The sequence below is a fragment of the Schistocerca piceifrons genome, chromosome 2, assembly GCF_021461385.2.
Source record: "Schistocerca piceifrons isolate TAMUIC-IGC-003096 chromosome 2, iqSchPice1.1, whole genome shotgun sequence".
NCBI classification, from domain to species: Eukaryota; Metazoa; Arthropoda; class Insecta; order Orthoptera; family Acrididae; genus Schistocerca; species Schistocerca piceifrons.
In genome coordinates this window covers 754206433-754225434 of record NC_060139.1, presented here as the reverse complement: position 1 = coordinate 754225434, position 19002 = coordinate 754206433, and the positions used below count along the sequence as shown (strand labels likewise).

Below are 19002 nucleotides of genomic sequence, written 5' to 3'. Positions count from 1 at the left end.
AAGCACTATGGGACTTAACATCTGAGGTCATCAGTTCCCTAGACTTAGAACTACCTATCCACACACCTAACTAACCTAAGGACATCACACACATCCATGCCCGAGGCAGGATTCGAACCTGCGACCGTAGCGGTCGCGTGGTTCAAGACTGTAGCGCCTAGAACCGCTCGGCCACAGCGGCCGGCAGCGTGTTTCTGAATTCTACTGATGTCTCTTGTCGTTCCCACTCCAAACATTGAAACAAAATTCTAGAGTTGGTCGCACTACAGTTCTGTATATGACCTTGTTTACAGATGCACTGCATTTTCTCATATTTTCCCAGGGCCCTTCCAACAAAACTGTTTTTATTCGCCTTTTACACGATCACGTCATAGTTATGAAATGTTATTAATGTAAGAAGTGTCATGGCTGTCAAATTCTAGTAATGTAAGGAGACGCGTGACGTGTGTAGCATGCGGCCGGTGGAAAGCAGAGCAAGCGTATCTGTCAACACACAGAAACGAAAGTGATGTGCCACAGTCACGATCATCGCTGGGGTGATGACACACCTGTATGCAATAGCAAAAAACCGCAGCCAGGAGGTAGAGGCGAACACGGAAGTAATGGCGAGGCTGCCGTGTTTGAGAACATTTTCAACCGAGACTGGACGTCTCCAAAAATCAGAAACACCTTCGGTAACATGTGGAAAACCAATGTTGCTAGAGAAACTCACCCACGAGCAAAGCAGTCCCAGTCACTATCAGTGCCACGAAGAGTGATTACCAGGAAGAAGCTGGTACAGCAGCCGAGTCATCGGGAGCGGTCGTATAGAGTCACACTTTGACACTGGTGCAGTAAAAAAACTAGAGGAAGTCTGTATAAATTCGACGGAGAAGAACTGAGTTTCCGACAAGTATTTGGCAACAGTTATTTGGGTCTCTCAGTAAGTAATGCAACACTTTTTTTCTGAAAACATGTTAGTTTCATTCACGATTTCAGTACGCCATATTATTCCTCACTCTTTGGGCTACAAACTCTATTTTTCAACATAACCTCCGTTCAACGCACGGCCTTACACCACCTCACTAAGGCGGCCTGGATGTCTACACGGCACCTCTCTACTGGTCGACGTCGGAGCCAACGTCTTGCTGCAGCAACCGCCTGCCAGTCATCCACGTACCGCTTCCCACGAAGTGCGTCCATCGTTGTTCATTCGGCCAGACAGATGCAAGTGGCTGCACGTGCGGTGGGTCGGCACACGGGAGATCGGACAGTTTGCGCGACTTGTTGCGCTGTTGACCGACGCATCGCCGAACGACTCACCGTGCTTTTGTTCACTGCCAGGTCTCCGTAGACATTCTGCAAGCGCCTATGAATATCTTCGATGCTCTGGTTTTCCACCAAAAGAAACTCAATGACAGCTCTCTGCACCTCCGTCACAGACGCCATTCGGAAGCCTATGTATAGCGCCACCGGAACTTCATGAATGGAGGCTGAAGCGGGAATATTCCACTTGATGTCCCACAACAAATCCCGCATTTTTGAACGGAAGTAGGCCGAGAAAAAAAAGTGCGTCGTATTACTTCTTGACCGCCCCTCGTATCTCGAGTTTTCTGCCTGTTAATAAGGAACAAGCTCTGTAGAGTTTGTCTCCAGTAGCAGTGACTAGCAATAGTTGATATTTTCCGTGTCTCAAAATATAGGAGCAAACTATCACTGTCTCGCACATGTCTTCTATTGTGAATGATGGCGTGAGTCGCTCACAAATAATGTTATTTTCTGTGTATCAGAACATACAGAGCAACAAGCGCAGTCTTGCACGTGTCTCCTAATGTGAATAAGGTATCTAACTGCATGAGTCGCAACGAATGGTTATTAGTATTTTCTGTATGTCAGAGTATACAGAGAAACGAGCACTGTCTCACAATTGTCTCCTATTGCGGTTAGAGTATTTGACTGTGTATGGTCGGAACGAGTTTCTAGCAAAGCGCTTACCTCTGATAGCGAAAGGTAGAACTCAGGAACCAGAAGTTGCTGGAAAGGGCCAACATATAGAGCGGTAGAGTGTAATTGTTGATGTACAAAGATATGAAACCACTGTAAGACACCTCTCTGAATAAGATTGAACTACTGGGAAATAAATTGCTTTTAAGTTGTATACTTAAGTGTTTGCAACATTATTTACACCCTAAAAAGCCAGCTTCTCCTCTCCGCTCCAAAATCACCTGTGCTAAGCATCACTCCACGAAAGGTAACTTAGTAGACCTCAGCCACGTTGTCGACAACGTCCTGATTGCACCATACAGGCCACAGCTTTGCCCAAAGCTGGCGACGGGGCCTGTGCTGGGACGCGACAATCGTCCCAGTTCAGATCACTCCTTAGTATTATCGTCCAGTACGTATATATGATGTGATGTGCTCAACATGTCCACCACAAATCATGTAACAAGTTAGTATAGGTTCCTTGTCTTTGCTATTGGTATTATATTACATTTATCCACATTTAAAGAGAACAGGCATTCATTACACCAATCAGACATTCTGTCAAGGTATTTCTGCAATATCCCAGCAGGGTCGAACAACGCAACTTTACTGTAGAGAACAGTTAATCATCTTGTAGCAATGATGATAGTATCTTATAAATCGTTTCTGAATGTTGATAACAATGGAGGTCCTGTTACGCTTCCTTGGGGCACACTCGGTGTACTTTCAATTGTGTGGAATATTCACCGTCTGGTATAATGTCCTGTGTTCTGTCAATCAAATATTCCTGTGTTTCAGCACTAAAATCGGAGGGCCAATGCGCTGCTGATTGTTAGGGGCATTCTCATCAGCTGCAGCAAAATGGCACTACGACTGCGGCCTCCACAGCTGATTCCGCATCACTTTTTTATCAATCTAAAACATGAATGTGTGGTGTGTGTGTGTGTGTGTGTGTGTGTGTGTGTGTGTGTTGTGTTACATCCGAAGGCTTGTGTTACGATCCGTTGTGAAAGAATGTATGAGAACAGCGAGTGGACGTCCGCGTCTGTATTATGGAAGATGTGTAGATGTGTAATTGTAGGTGCTGGTAATCGTGCGAAAAACACCCACAGTAAGTGCTTTGTAAAATAATCTTGCTTAGAGCCAGAGGAAAGATTATCACGCTTTAGAAATTCCGTCGTAAATATCTTGCGCCTTAGAACGGCTCTTGGTTGCTGACCACAGTACGAATTAACGCTGCTTACGGCAGCCACATACATCCTCCTTGGACCAAAATGTATCTTCCACAACTGCTGTACGCACAAGATTTATTTTCATATTTGGCCTAAGTAAAGTGTATGCGTCCACCTACATTTTTAGCAATTCTGGATCAGTCTTCGGGTGATCCACCGCAGGAATTCGACGTCTTATATGCAGGGGCTTCAGAAAGAAAGAATAGATTTCTATTGTTTATTACCCACATAGTATGCAAGACAGAAACACATTACGCATGCCACTAGATACAGAAAGTTCAGTTTTATGTTCGCACAGACACTATACCATACACTCTACATGAACATCATGCGTTGCTCGAGAAACATCGAAACGGTAATCCATTTCGTTTCAAACACGAATCAACAGGACCCTGTTTATTTAATCGACAGCTTCAACAATTCGGTTTCTCGGCTCTTGAAGAGTAGCTGCCACAGGAGGACAAAAAATCTATCTTTTATGTGCCTCCAAAGAAGAAAATGGCAAAGTATGAGGTCTGGCGACTTGTGAGGCCCAAAGCAATGAACAAGATCTTGTTGCCCACTCTTCCAGTCCAACGTTGTGGGATGCTGTTGTTGAGATAACGCCGCACCTCAAGGTGTAAGTGAGGAGGGCGCTGTCATGCATAAAAATGAGACCATTGGAATCTTCGTGAAGTTGAGGAAACCACCAATTTTGCAACACTTCCAGGTATGACATTCCTGCAACAGTTTCCTCCGCAAAAAAAAAAAGAAAGGCCCATAAACTTTGTAAACAGAAACACTTTAAAACACATTCCGTTTCGGTGAGTCTCTTTCGTGTTCGACGACAACGCCAGGATTTTGTGACATCCCAAATTCTTACGTCACGGCGATTTCTTTTACCCGATCGATAATACGTCGATTCGCCAGAAAATATGCGTCGTTCGGAAAAGTGCCCTCTGCTATATGCTGGAGAACTGAAATGCAAAATTCGCACCTGCTGTTATGGCCACCGGGATCCAATTCCTGCAGTAATTGTAACTTGTGAGGCACCATATGCAGGCATCGCTTCACAACACAACACGCTACACTATTGTGGCCTGCCCGTACTGACTTCCGAGGGCTTCGTGGTGAACGCATCTTGGACACCCCTCGACATTTTCATCAGACATGGGTGGCCGACCACTGCTCTTCTCTTTGAAAATGCAACCAACTTCCAGGAATTTTGTACGCCAGTCACAAAACCTACTTTAGCAGAGGCGGTGTCTTGCTGAATCGACGGCGCAAAGCACGTTGCACAACAGTGGATTGACTTCACGAGCCGGCCGGAGTGGCCGTGCGGTTCTAGGCGCTACAGTCTGGAGCCGAGCGACCACTACGGTCGCAGGTTCGAATCCTACCTCGGGCATGGATGTGTGTGATGTCCTTAGGTTAGTTAGGTTTAATTAGTTCTAAGTTCTAGGCGACTGATGACCTCAGAAGTTATGTCACATAGTGCTCAGAGCCATTTTCTTTGAATTCACGAAAATTCCAACATACTAAAGTATTTCTCTTGTGGTGTAGTCACCATGTTGCTACAAATACACAACAGCGCAGCTATATCAAAACTTTGAACTTTCCTCTATGTAGTGATATGCGCAATGTCTTATAGTTTGTCTACAATAAACAACTGAAATCTGTTCATTCTTTTTGAATTATCCGGTACTTAAATAATGCATTTTCTCGATTGAGTTGAAATTGCATACAGCCAGCCACTCTGTCGTTTCCAGGAAATGGTGGAAACCATTTTGTGCTAAATATGGATTGAAGAGAGGGGGATCCGTCACCTCTCATTTGAATTTTTCAAAACGTTGCTGAGGTGATACGTCACCACGGTTTCTGGCATTATCGTGCAGCATCACCACGTCTGCCGACAGCATGCTCCTACGTTTATTCTGAATGGACCTGTTTATATTTTGTAGTGTCCCAAAGAATACGCCTCGAAATCAACAAACAAAAGCATATTTATGCGCAACAATTTACATTTATTTTTGAGGATGGTAAATTACGTGCTCTTGAACCATGTGTCACTGCTCTGCAGGTCTATCTGTTTTTCATTAGAATTTGCTGGCGTTGCAATTTTGCTGTATCCAACAGCATCACCTATGGTCGAGTCAAAGGAGTTTCCGACGTTATACACCAGAAATCTGTATATACGTGAATAATAACGGCCATAGAACATTTCCTTGGGGTGCTCTAGAACTTACTTTCACACATGTTCGTTTTATTCCGTTAAAAACGACGCGTTGAGTTCTGTCAGCTAGAAAGTCCTGAATCAAATCTCACAGATGGTCCGATACTCTATAAGTTCATATTTTGCTTATATTTACTTTCTAGATGAGAGACGTGGGTAATTGTTCACCTTTTAGTATAATGTGCCTCACTTTCAACAATCTTTCAACAAGAGGATATATTATTTCGCAGTAACAATTACTGTCTCTGCCTCCTAGCGACTAGCATAAGAAATTTTAAAGTGTCTGAATCTTCAGAGTGACGACAACGATGAGTTTCAGTGCAACGTGTCGCATCGCATATGGTATCGTCTCAGTATGAACGGTGCCTTGTAAGCGGTCCGAAAAGATTATTCTATCGTTCTAGAGGTGACCTGTAAGAGGTCAACTGTCACAATTTCACGAGTGATTTATGCACGCACTTGCGACTGTGCATTGTCACTGAAAAGCTAAACAGTGAAGATATAATTTTTTTTCCAAATGGATACTATATAACACAAAACAACAGTGAAAGGGTTCTCAAAAATACACAAAACAGCAGTGAAAGGCTTCTCAAAAAAGGGGCACATTCTACTTATCCCAAAAGACACTAGCCATTACTTTTCCTGGGGACTGCACAATTCTACTTCTTTATCCTCCTTCGGTGGTCTTGTGCGATGCCATTTCATTTACCGTCTTTTCAGTTCATGATCAAAGATATGAACGCCGGTCTCATTTTACGTCACACTATTTGCTTGTGGCTCATCTCCCTCCAGCTCCAAGCAGTGTAGCACAAGAAGTCGATGTTTAACCGTTTTCCATGTCTAAGCCTGAATTAATATTTCACTAGACATACGTTATAGAGATTCATAGTGTTGTTTGGCGCCGAGGTCTCCATTTTCCCGTCAGCACTACCCATGGATCCCTATAACACGCCCTCCCCACCTCTACACCGCCACCAATACATATTTTTGTTTTGAAAAATTGTTTCACCATCAGTCTGTCTTTAGCTACAATCTAAAAGCCTGAATTTTGCTGTCTCTTCATAGATGATGAAGATCTTCTCCTGCTATTGATTGGCAGCAGGGTTACAAAAACTTCATTTAATTTTTCAGCAACTTTTGATTTGGGTGTTCACAATCTCAACGTGAGCTTCAGTGGAGGAAAAAAAAAAAAATACCGGCAGCATCGAAGTGCTCGTTTCTCCCAAGGCTCATCTCTCAAATGAACAGCAAGAACACTAGACAATTGAACGGTGCTGTACTACGAATAGTATTATCTGACATTCCGTTTTCGGGGATTTAAATACTACAAACGGTAACTATCTTCGGAAGAAGAAGGAAACAAAGTAAGATCAGATTACTTCTGCGATTGGTTACTAAAATCAATATAGACCATTTTCAGGTAATTAATATAACGCAATGGACGACTATAATTAACAGTGATAACAGCTGTAATTTTGTCTTATTATTTCTTTTACACTATACATGGTTCTAATATTTTCTTTTAAAAAATCATAAATTTTATTCATTATACTGTCCTGCAAACCACACCATACGTTATTGTACGCAGCACTGGTAACATGGTCCCGAATACTTGCAACACTTTTTAACGTGAAAACTCACCACCGAGTTTTGTTTGTAAACACTGCGCTACTTAGTATCACATGCACGTGAGTGGCTTATACTGTGTTTCTTGTAGGAGGGTGATTAACAGGACGATGAAATGACTGTCGCTTAACTACTTCTTTTGAATGAAGCTGTTGCACTATTCAGTCTGCTTAATTAGATAATTTATAACGCAAACTCTGTATTCCATTGTTGGTAAAACGCTGTTTGAAATCATGAAGGTAGTGTTTCAAACATGGGGTTCTCCGCGAACAGCGAGCTTGGAAGAGCGCAGTAGGGTGGGTCGGGCACAGTGTAAGATCAATACCGTACGCATTATCAACAGGTTGTCAATATGCTCACATTACTCACAGCTGATCAGAAATATTTCCTCTACTTACTTAACTAAAAAAAAATCAAACAGAGTCTATGAGTGTAACGAAGCTACGGTGAAAATAAATTTACGACGAGTGTAGCACAAGACTCAGCCTTTCTGGAAATGAAAAAGAGGATTTCGGCAACGAGTACTATATTATGGTTTGAGAATAAGATGACAGCAAAAAATAATTATCGTTCCTTAAGACTTACCGTTGTCTATCGGTTTACCTAAACCCATCTGTTCCATGCTGGCCAAAAGCTCGCGACGCTCAACATTTTCTGTCCTTCCAAACAACACCATTTTCACGAGCTGCTACCTCGTAAGCATCGAACAGCGTCTCGAGACACACAACACGCGAGAAACGTATCCTTTAAATCCACTGCTGTTGCTGCTGCCCCCCCTTCTCCTCGCGCCTGCTGCTGGACAGTAACCAATCAAACGGCGCATACCTTTTTCAAAATCCAATGAGACCTGTGGGTCGTATCCCGCTGAAACTGCAGTAGTCCCTTACTTTTGCTTTTATAATATCTTCACAAATTGTACAAACCTAGGCAAACAGATAGTTACGCACAGAAAGAAACATGCAATATATGTTGTTTTAAGTGGTTATACGGTAGTTCAGGCATATAGAACGCCAGATCTATTTACCTTAGGCACACGGTCAAAACGTAATAATCGTAAGAGGGATAGAAAGAATAAAATACATTAAATTTCTAAACTAGAGCTCGTTGCTACCGAGGAGCGATTAAACTCACCGATTCCAGTTCTGCTCTGAAATCCACGCACACTTGATTGACTTCTACCGCATTGCAGAACGATTGTATCAAGGAGTACACCATTATTATCGTCTGGCATTTTATGACAGAATTTCATGTCGCCGTTGTTCTCGTATTGATTATCACTTTATGCATTACATTTAAGTTATAGCCTATTGCTTTTTTTGCTCTTTTACAATGGCACATCAGAAACTTTTGCCATTGAACTTTACTATAAAATAACTGAACGTCTTTGATGGAATTATGTTACATTGTACCTTATGTTCCACTTTAAAATAAATAAAACTAGATTAACTCAAACTACATTTCGTTTTCAGTTTTTGTATGGAGCTAAACACTTATTTAATCGAACACAGAGAATCGAAAACATTTATTAAATGTGCAGCCATGCCAGAAAGCTTTGTATCCATTCATCTTCGGGTATTATACTACCTCCGCCGAGAGAAATATATCTACTGCGCGAATAAAATGCACAACCTATATCTTCTACTATGACGCGTCGCGTTATCTGTCGTTTGTGAAGAGAACTAAATGTCGGCAGAGCCTTCTAAAACCAGTCGTTCGCCACACCATTTACATTCTGTAAATTTAGAAAATGATGAACATATTTGCATATTTGGTGCGGAACGGCAGCATTGGCTTTTAAGATCAGCAGCGTAATCACCATGCGCTGTTGAGCGTGACTGACCATATCATTATTGTCACCGTATTAAAAATATTCTTTCTGGTATTTTCAAGTTATATGTCTAAATAAATGCAGTTTTTAATAGCAGGTCGTTATATTGTTCGTAAGCTATGATCCATTGCAACTAACATTTGTTAGAAATAATTATCTCAAAAAGTTGCAAGAAATCACGATTCTGTTGAGTGGCGCGTAGAGTCGATAGAAATATAATCTATGGCAAACAACAAATCCAGAGATATAAATACTGGACTTCAATGTTTGCCGGGAAGAGCGAGTAGCAGTACTTGTTTGAATTTAGAATGTGTTACATTATTTGATTGTGCTTGAAGCTGGACAAGAGTTGTAAAGTGTGTGTATATGTATATATAAATATTTTTATTCCAAAACTCAATGTTTGTTAAACCACTCCGGCGTTTAATGTTTTAAGAGTATCAAAGTGCCAAGGAACACGTTCGTTTGCTGCCTGCAACGCTTTTTCCAATTGAGTTTACAGTTTTGAAATCAGACATTATTCGCAGTAACTGAAATTGCCAGTGTTCCTGATTCACAGATACTATACACCAACAAGAAACTACTGGCCAAAACTACTTGTGGCTGTTAGAGGTGAACATTAATTCCTTGATATGTTATTGAAGTGAACTACTTGTAGATTGGAACACTTGTTGAATAAATATTTATATTTGTTCAAGTAAAGAAGCCTTTGGTACAGAAGTCACCAGCGAGTACAACAATAAGGTAGGTAGAAATAAAAAAAAGAAAGTATTAGAAACTAAAATTCTTAAATATAGCCCATAGGTTGATACAGTCTGTAATTGGTGAAGTAATATTCATTACTGTAAATAACTAGGGGAGAGTGGTGAGACTTGATCCCTTTTTTACATTTTATTTTTTAAAGCGGTAGGTATAAACATCAGAAAAGAACTAAAATGTGTAATAAATAGTCAGTTTTTAACTCTTTCTGCCTCTATTTTTAATTCAATCCTTTGCCATTTACTATCATCATAAAAAATTAAAAGCTAAAATCATGCAGAATGGATCAAGTCTCACCATATGTGGGACACTTGATCCCATTTACGGGGAGACTTGATCCGCCACTTCGTTGTGGTAAATGAAACAATTTATTCATTATTCAAACTAAATTTTATTTTGTTTATAAGATTTATAAGATGAACTGAGGTTTACTAACTAAAGGAATTCACATAATAACTTTAGAAAACAAATTCATTGATGATCTCTAAAGGCATTGCTTGAAGTGCGATCTGTAGCCTACAAAACATGTGACGAGATCATAAAAAAGTCGCTTAGTTTTCAAATATGTATTATAAATAGGGCCTAGTTGAAATTACTGTCAAAAAATTAGAATTAGGATGTTTAGTGTATCCAAGATCATATATGAGATAAAGCACATTCATACAAAGAAAAAAAAGTATACTTTTTGAGAAAGTCAATAACGGCTGCCTGTGTTTGAAGTATTTAACATGATGAAATTATAGAGAAACATACAAATTATTGAATATTAAAGCCCTCAAATTTGACACTGTTAAAAATGAAACTGGTAACTCTGTCATTCTTTGAAGAAAATGCTGGAGATGGAATGACTCGTACAATTTGGTTCCTTTCAATGTCGCATACGTCTTCAGTTTCTGGCCACTTGAACTGTTGACCCTCTATCTTCCTAGCACATTTTATGGTGAAATTCTCTTCGTCAGGAACATTGACAATCTCTCCCACATAATGTTTTTCAGATTTCTTTGTTTGGAAGGTAGCAATGATCCATTTTCCAGTGCCTGGTTCATCATTCAAAATTTCATCAGAATCACTGTTACTCAAACTCTCAAAGTCATTATCAAACTCACATGGAGACAGTTCTTCACTTTCAGAAGTTTCTACTTTTGGTTTATACATTTGTTTCTTGATTTCAAAGTTCAGCCTCTTAGGTCTTCCCACAGGTTTCAATCTTCGTGCTTTTCTTGCTCTGAGTTCTGCCTCAAGTTTATCTTTTACCGGTGTGTTTGTTAGGATTGCGGAACATGCTCGTTTCCTTCCTCATCTAGTTGTAGTGTGAGCTGCTGCCTTAGGATGTGGTCTGATATCTTCAAAGGATCTGTATCCAATAGCGCTAGGTCTAATTCCAGAAGATGAAGGTGTTGATAATGAAACAAACTCTTTTGGAGAATCACTGACTTCCACAGATTGTAAGTGGTCTGTTGTATATACAGACAAAAATTCATCATCTGTAAATATATCAGAGTTAAATGGCCATATGCCTGAAACCCGAAAACCACTAATCCTATTGCTGGGTGTGAAAGCTTTAGGGAAAGCTCTACCAAAAATCTCGGAGATATCATAGATAGAGATAGTTTTCCCTGGATGTGCTGTCATCCAGTCTCCTGCAGCAGAATTGTAATATGCCTTCAGTGGACCATACACTGACCTATCAAGGGGCTGCATTTTGTGGGATGTATGGGGAGGAATTGTCAAAAGAGTAATTCCATTTTCTTTTGCAAAATGTACGGATTCCAAAGTAATAGGACTATCATGATTGTCCATGATGATAAGTGCTTTGTGTTGAGCACTGCATTTTACATACTTATGAAAATGTTTTAAAAACAAAACAAAATGATCAGCTGTCATCCAACCGCTGGAATGAGTGGAACCACTGGTTCCAGGAAGAGCTCCATGCAGCATCCTATCCTGCCAGTTCACACATGGAAAGATCATGAAAGGTGGGATGTGGCCTCCTATAGCATTTATCGCACAACATGCTGTCACAAGTTCACCTCTCTCGGCAGAAGTCACTTTTCCTACCTGTTTCACTCCTCTTACAGCCACTATTTTTCCTGGTTTGTGGACTGTAGTAAGACCCGTTTCGTCTATGTTCCAAATAGATTCTGGACCAAGAACTTCCCTAGTGATAATCTGGCGAAGATTATCAAAAAACTGTCTAACATTGTGTTTATTAAAGCTGCTTCCTCTGTTTATACTGGTTCCTTCTGGTGTACGAAGAGAGAGTTCAGGATGCCTTCTCATGAAACCTCTGAACCAGTCATTTCCAGCTTTGCCCTCTTTCTTCCAATTTTCAGGAATTTTCTTTCAATTTTCAGAAGAAAATTGATATGCAAATGCACGCACACTTTTTGCACTCAGGCCATGGTGTAATTTGCTTGCCGTTTTCAAGTATTCACATAAAGAATTTTCTTCCTCAGTTGAAAACACCTGAGACTTGTTGTATGTAGAAGAATAAGAAAGTTCAGTATCTTGACTTAACTGCTTCCTAACATAGCGTTTTAAGGTCATTAGTGGGACTTGCAATTCCTTTGATGCTCCTCGGAAACTTTTTCCCCCAAGGCACACCATTACTGCAAGTTCCATACTTCTAGAGTCAATTTTTTTCCTAGCTTTGACTCCCTCTTTCCTTTTATATGTAAGACCCATAGTTCTGCAATATAAAGCAAAATTACGATACTTCTTGTTTTAATTTATTAAACCTAAGTTTCATTTTCACCCATATTGTATAATTCAATGCATTATATTACAATAAAATGCCTGTATATTATCATTTGTTGGGTCGAAACTTCCTGGCCGATTAAAACTGTGTGCCCGACCGAGACTCGAACTCGGGACCTTTGCCTTTCGCGGGCAAGTGCTCTACCATCTGAGCTACCGAAGCACAACTCACGCCCGGTACTCACAGCTTTATTTCTGCCAGTATCTCGTCTCCTACCTTCCAAACTTTACAGAAGCTCTCCTGCGAACCTTGCAGAACTAGCACTCCTGAAAGAAAGGATATAGCGGAGACATGGCTTAGCCACAGCCTAGGGGCTGTTTCCAGAATGAGATTTTCACTCTGCAGCGGAGTGTGCACTGATATCAAACTTCCTGGCAGATTAAAACTGTGTGCCCGACCGAGACTCGAACTCGGGGTGTTGGGTGTTGTATGTCTTACAATAATGTGATACCAAGAAAACAATTAAATCTTTGGGAAACATTTGAACAGGGACACTTGATCCCTGGATCAAGTCTCACCAAGTTCTTGAGGATCAAGTCTCCCCATAAGACACAAGTAAACAAAATTGCTTCTGAATGCTCCCTAACCTACAATTAGCATTTATTTTCAGTTATACTTTATGCCTTAAAGTATGAACTTTTATAGGAAACAGTTACCAGCATTATTTCTTACTGAATTAATATGTAAAAATAATTGGATTCAGTTACCAAAATAAAAGTTAATTCGGTGAAAAATCTTTCTTTCCCTCTTACTGGACAGCAACAACAGTTAAACTCACAGATGCAAATTACAACAATGGAAAGTGGATGGCAAGAAACACTGATGCCAACAACAAAAAAATTTAATTCCCCAAAATGGCCAAAATAATGGGAGGAACAAGTCTCCCCACTGATCAAGTCTCACCACTCTCCCCTATACCCTATTTTGAACCCAAAATGCGTTATTCACACCTTTGTTAGGTTACCACAATGAGAACTAGTTTAAAATTAGTCACCTACAGCTCACTTAACACGTTTAGGAGATCTGTTTTAGCACTTGTCATATCTTTAAAATGGATGTAATGTCATGTAGGAAGCATCAAAGAATATAGCTGGTAAACATGATACCAAAGCCTTGATAACTCAAAAAAATACTGCCACGACCTTCCCTAAGAGCTTTGTATAGGCCTATTTAAATTCTCAAGGAAGCTTAATTTTTATGTGGTAAACTACTAATGTTTAAAAGTCACAGAGAGCAATCTTATACTTTAATTTCATGATCTCTGCAGCAGCTGGGGGGGCTACCTGACAATGTCATCTGTTAGCACAAAGCAATGTTTTTAGGGCTGTAGGTACATTTTTCGTCATCTATGGTTTCTATTTTACTGGTATCTTTAAAGTGTTCTTTTGGTTGACTAAGTAATTACAATGCCTATGTGTAGAGCTATACTCTGCCTCTATAATTACAGGTACTATAAGCAGTATGACATAGAACACATAGGTACTGTGTAAATACTGTTGTATAACACCATCTAATCCTGAGAGACATTATAACATATTCTAAACTGTTTGTTTATATAATGGGTACCAGCAGTTGCATGTACAGGAGGTACAGTCATCTTGCATCTCTGTTTAAGATTGCGTAGCATTATGAACTAAACTAATTGGGGTCATATTAGGAACATGCTTTGGTTAGTTCACATTTAGGGTGAGGTTAGTTGTATCTGGTCTCGGTGTGCATGGGTGTGTTCAAAATAACCAAAAGATAGTGAATGAATGCAGTCATTTGGTGTGGTTTCTCAACAGTTTAGGAGATTTGTGTTTCAGATAAAATGTCCACAAGATCTAAGATTCGGCAAAAGTGTAGTTATGGTTTCTCTGTGTCTTTTATTGCTCGCTGCAGTCAGTATCTGCATTGAATTGTTGGAAGTAAACATGACAGATCAATCAATTTTTGTCTTGAGATTTCTTGGCTTCGCCAACTCACAATCAAATTACCACAGTCCAACCTAACCTCGGGCTGGGGCTTCACTACAGGTCGGTCTTTCGCTATATCAGATTTTCTGTACACTCTCAATATGTAATACAAAAATGGTCAGCCACCTCCCACCATGCATCGTGCAGTACACTGTAACTTCATTTTAGAAATTTCTTTTTTACTGTTAAAAAAGTTCATAAATGGTATTACATTCTGTTGAGTATGGTGTGGGAAATCCAAAGAAATTAGCAAATGGGGCTTGTCAGAGAGAGAGAATATATTCTACTAAAGAGGGGGTTTTTTTTTTTTTTTTTTTTTTTTTTTTTTTTTTTTTTTTTTTTTTTTTTTTTTTTTTTTTTTTTAACTGCAATCAATGCAACTGCCGATAGCATTCTAGAATTAACATCTAGTCTAATCATAATATGGGATAATCCCATATATTACTATTCTCCAATGCTACAACCTGTGTGATTTTGGTATCTGTGACTAACTAATCTGACTAAAATTATTTGATATTTTGTGCTTTATAACAGAGTTGATCAAATCTAACCTCTCAGTATCATATGCATACTGTCAAGTATTGTCATTGTGCTGCGTCACTTGGAATTGAAAGACGTAGCTCACATGTTAAATTTTATATGTACATTTCGTGTTACATATAAACAAACATATAAAATAAGTTTTAATATATTTGTTAATACGGTGTATCTGTTACCAGTTATTGGCAATTGATTCACTGGAACACTGTTATTCTTGGTCTTTCGGATATCGTAAAGTAAGAGGCTGAGCTGCTCCATAAATATCCCCTGTAAAATACTTCATCTCAATGAAAGTCATCAATATGAGAAAATTCCACCCATCTGTTTGACCAGTGATGTCACCAGTGTGGCGGAAACGACCACTGCCATCATCTCCAATATGGTGCCTATGACGTCATTGCGTAAACACAACAACAAACACATCTTTCTCCAAAAATATAACTAAACTAATGGGACCAGCACAGGAATTTGGGTGTTTTTGGGTGGGGATAAACTAAATATAAACACATACAAACACACACAACAATCCCAAACCAAACAAAATGACGACAAAATGACAACACAAAATTCCCAAATTCCACTACACTCACAATATCCTCAGGAATTGGTCACTTCCCTTCACCTACATAGCTCAACCACAATTGTCAGTAACACAAAAGAAAAACCGACAACTCCAAAAATAACGATATCTCCACAACTATTGATACCACAAAACCAACAAAAATTGGAATCAAACACTTCCCTTGACATATGGAGGCCAAAAGCAGCTCACAATACCAAAACACACCCTTCCATGACAAAAATTGAAATCGGACACTTCCCATGAACTGTATGGCTCAAATAAAACTGACGATACCAAAAACATTGAAATTGAGCACGTCCCCTAAGATACAGAAATCAACCACAAGTGCCAATACCAGAATGTCAACCACCAACAAATGCAGTAAATAACACCGACCCAACAACACATAAAAACCCCACCAAACATCATAACACGCAAACAATACACCCAAAAAAACGACTACTTACCACAAAAAAGTTCGGTGCTACGCACTAGGTCATCCACCACACACACACACACACACACACACACACACACACACACACACACACACACACATCAAAAAATAAATGAAACTTGATCACACACTACAACTCAAAAACAACTGCAACAAATCAGATCCTTCGCAACATAATCAATCATAGAACAACCCCCCCGCCCGAGCCGCAGCCCCCCACCCTCACAAAACAACCGTAACTTACCACCCTCGGCCTATACATTTTACTAATAGCCCAAAAAAAAGGGGGGGGGCGAAAAATGCAATAGTTCTCAGGGGAGCTCGCTCACCGGCAATACTCATCCAAATGAGATTGAAGGTTAGAAGTGCGCTCTTCCCCCTCCCAATAACTGACTTAAATGCCCCCCCAAAACACCTCTATTGTATTAGTGCAATCTCCAATCTTGTAATTCTTGAATTATAAACTATGGTTGACAACTAAATGATCATAACCCCTCTGGCCCACCCCCTATAAGGAAAAAAAGCATCAGGAACTACTGTACTCCTCAATTAACCCCACCAATTCCCTCTTTGTACACTCCTCCAAAACCCGGAAAACACACTCTGAATACCCACCCCCCAGAAACAATGGCCCCCCCACACCCATAAACCAACTGGAGACCTACCCCTCCCATATTTCCTCTTCCCAGACTGCGACTCGTCAACCTCAACCACCACCCCAGGCCCACTCAACTCACTCCTGTACTTAATATATTCGGAACAAACTTCCCTACAAAATGAATACTAGTCTAACATTGTCCTCTCACTCACACCAGTCTCACATGCACGGCTTTGGCAAAAATGTAGCAGTGAGATGGCAGCAAATACAGAATTAACAAGATAATGAATGATATGTAGTAAATTAAAAGTTTCTTCTATAGTAGGCACTTTTAGTGTCAGGTGATAGGGGGTTGAGTGTGTCAATGACGCTGAGGGCTGTGCCAGTGGTAGCAGAGCTACTGGTAGGTTCATTCAAGTCTGCCGACAGCCCTCAGTGGAGAAGCCTGACAAAATTTGTCTGCCAACTTATGAAGGGGATGGCTGTGTTTTTTGCAGGGAACTCTGCCAGCAATTTTTGGGTATGGGTAAGGTAAAACTGGGTTTCATGAGCCGGGGACTGGCTAGTGTCATCAGCATACCTCTTGTACCATAAACTGTTTGTTTACATGAGAGTCTACTGTTAAGCACAGCAGTTTTTGGAAAATGAAGCCCCTGGGCTTCATTACTTGGACCGTGAGGAAGGTACACAACTATGTAAAAGAATACTCAACCTCAAGATGTGCTATTAAAAGTACTTCATAGTTGACATCTGCCACCTGGTGCTGCAGTGTTGCCACATCAGATACCACTCAGTTAAAGGTGACACACAAATATGGCAGATAACTTCACAATTGCTGCAATGCTGTTCATGTAATGCTGAGCAATTTTGGAAGCTGCTGCCAAAAGGTATAGCAGGAATGTGAGGTGCTTTGTCCACAACGGACTTTAAATGACCAACGACTGAACTGTGGCAGCCAACGCATTTTGTAGCCCAGAATTTACACTCGTGTTCTAATGTAATCACAGCCTCTTGATGTGCAATGTGTCTGAGAAGTGCAATGTGTCTGAGAAAACGGCAGTCAGCAACCTGTAGCAGAACTATTAATCACACTCGCTTTGCATGATGTGATTGAAGCTGAACTGTGCTAGCAAACTCTAGACAAAAAAAATTCCAGCACTAAAAGTGAACTGTAACACCTCACATTTGCTACGTGAGCTGATGCGATACTGAGTTGTGAGCACTCCTGGTTGGGACTCACATACAGGTAAACAGGTGCCACAGGCAGATCCCACACGGATGAACAATGATAGGAAGAAAACTAAGGGCAAATAAGAAAGCGAATATGATGATGAAAATGATGCGATAAAGATTAAAAATAAAAACATTATATTAAAATTAATTAATTGAAAATAATAATAATATTAATCAGTCATTTTAATAAAGATATATATATATATATAAAAATATTGTCACCCAACTTGATTCAACCCCACAACCTTCTCCATCTCAAACTGCAACTTTACCACTGTGCTACAGAATCCCTTTGCATTAAACTGTTACACTTATTTATGTCTAGAATGAATTGCAGCTATCATTTGTTGTTGTTTTCAAAAAGTTCACTTTAAGGTTACGTCACATGATGTTTACCACTACAAGCTGATCTCTTTTATGATGATGGTGATGGCTGAATATGTGGTGACAATAATTGAATATGTCAAGTCAAGAGCTTGACAGCTTTGTATCTTGTGCTAAAGAATGCAGTAGTGTTTGGCTATTGGTATGTACGAAATGTGCATTATTTCGATGCCATTATTTTGTGTGTGTTGTCTGGATGTGTGTGTGTGTGTGATGGCGGACCCAGGATTTGAGACCCAAACACAAGAAGAAGAAAAAAAGCCAGATAAGGAATTGGAAGTGAAATGACTACTTGTTGTGGAAGTTTGTCAATGGTGAACAATTTGGGCATGACATTGAGCACTCGGACTGGAGGAAGATTCCTTCAGCGTGTGAAGTGCCAACTATCAAGTAATTTTAATCAGATTATAAGTGTGATGCCTCCACACAATCTCAGACCACAGATTCAAGTAAGAGTACATGCATTTTCCAGTGTACCTATGGGGGTGAAAAGCTACACTTGAACCCAAATCATTGGAACCCGTCTGCGACGAATTTTGAATCTCACCCACACACCACTGCACACCATCAGAAGCCCACTAAGCCATCCCCTCTACTCATGTAGTGGGGTGGTGTTCAATCTTCCATTATCCGTGTGGAAATTGCAGTCGGCTGTGTGTGGCCAGAGACACTGCTTTGAGACTTGCATATTCATTATGCTGTGCTCCATCATCTGCGCCCTGCAGCCAAAGGCAAGCTCCTGTCTTGTTTTACCCAGATCTGGTTTGATGGACAGTACCCCATGATTTGGAAGGAGGCAATCTTAATTCCAATATGGATACCAGTTAAGGATTGTACTGACCCTAACATTTACTGAAGTGTGGGCCATACCAGTTGTATGGGTAAGACTCTAGAGC

The 19002-nt window shown here is 40.3% G+C and overlaps 2 protein-coding genes across 7 annotated transcripts in view; one reads left to right on the top strand and one right to left on the bottom strand.

Moving 5' to 3' along the window:
* LOC124777902 (protein PALS2) overlaps window positions 1–8278 on the bottom strand; it is a 354157-nt gene extending 345879 nt beyond the window's left edge. For 2 of the 3 annotated variants that reach the window (XM_047253444.1, XM_047253446.1), the window contains exon 1: window positions 8164–8278. In XM_047253444.1, coding sequence (XP_047109400.1) covers window positions 8164–8263 — 100 coding nt within the window. In that variant the 5' untranslated portion in view covers window positions 8264–8278. Of the gene's footprint in view, window positions 1–7617; window positions 7755–8163 lie in introns of those variants that run through there. The other variant, XM_047253445.1, reaches the window with a different exon arrangement.
* Window positions 8279–9115: 837 nt separating this feature from the next.
* The window catches only part of LOC124777024 (nuclear pore complex protein Nup93-like), a 213281-nt gene continuing 203394 nt past the window's right edge, over window positions 9116–19002 (top strand). For 2 of the 4 annotated variants that reach the window (XM_047252280.1, XM_047252277.1), the window contains exon 1: window positions 9116–9604. The gene's annotated coding sequence lies outside the window, so the exon portion shown is untranslated. The remainder of the gene's footprint in view (window positions 9605–19002) is intronic. The other 2 variants (XM_047252278.1, XM_047252279.1) reach the window with 2 other exon arrangements.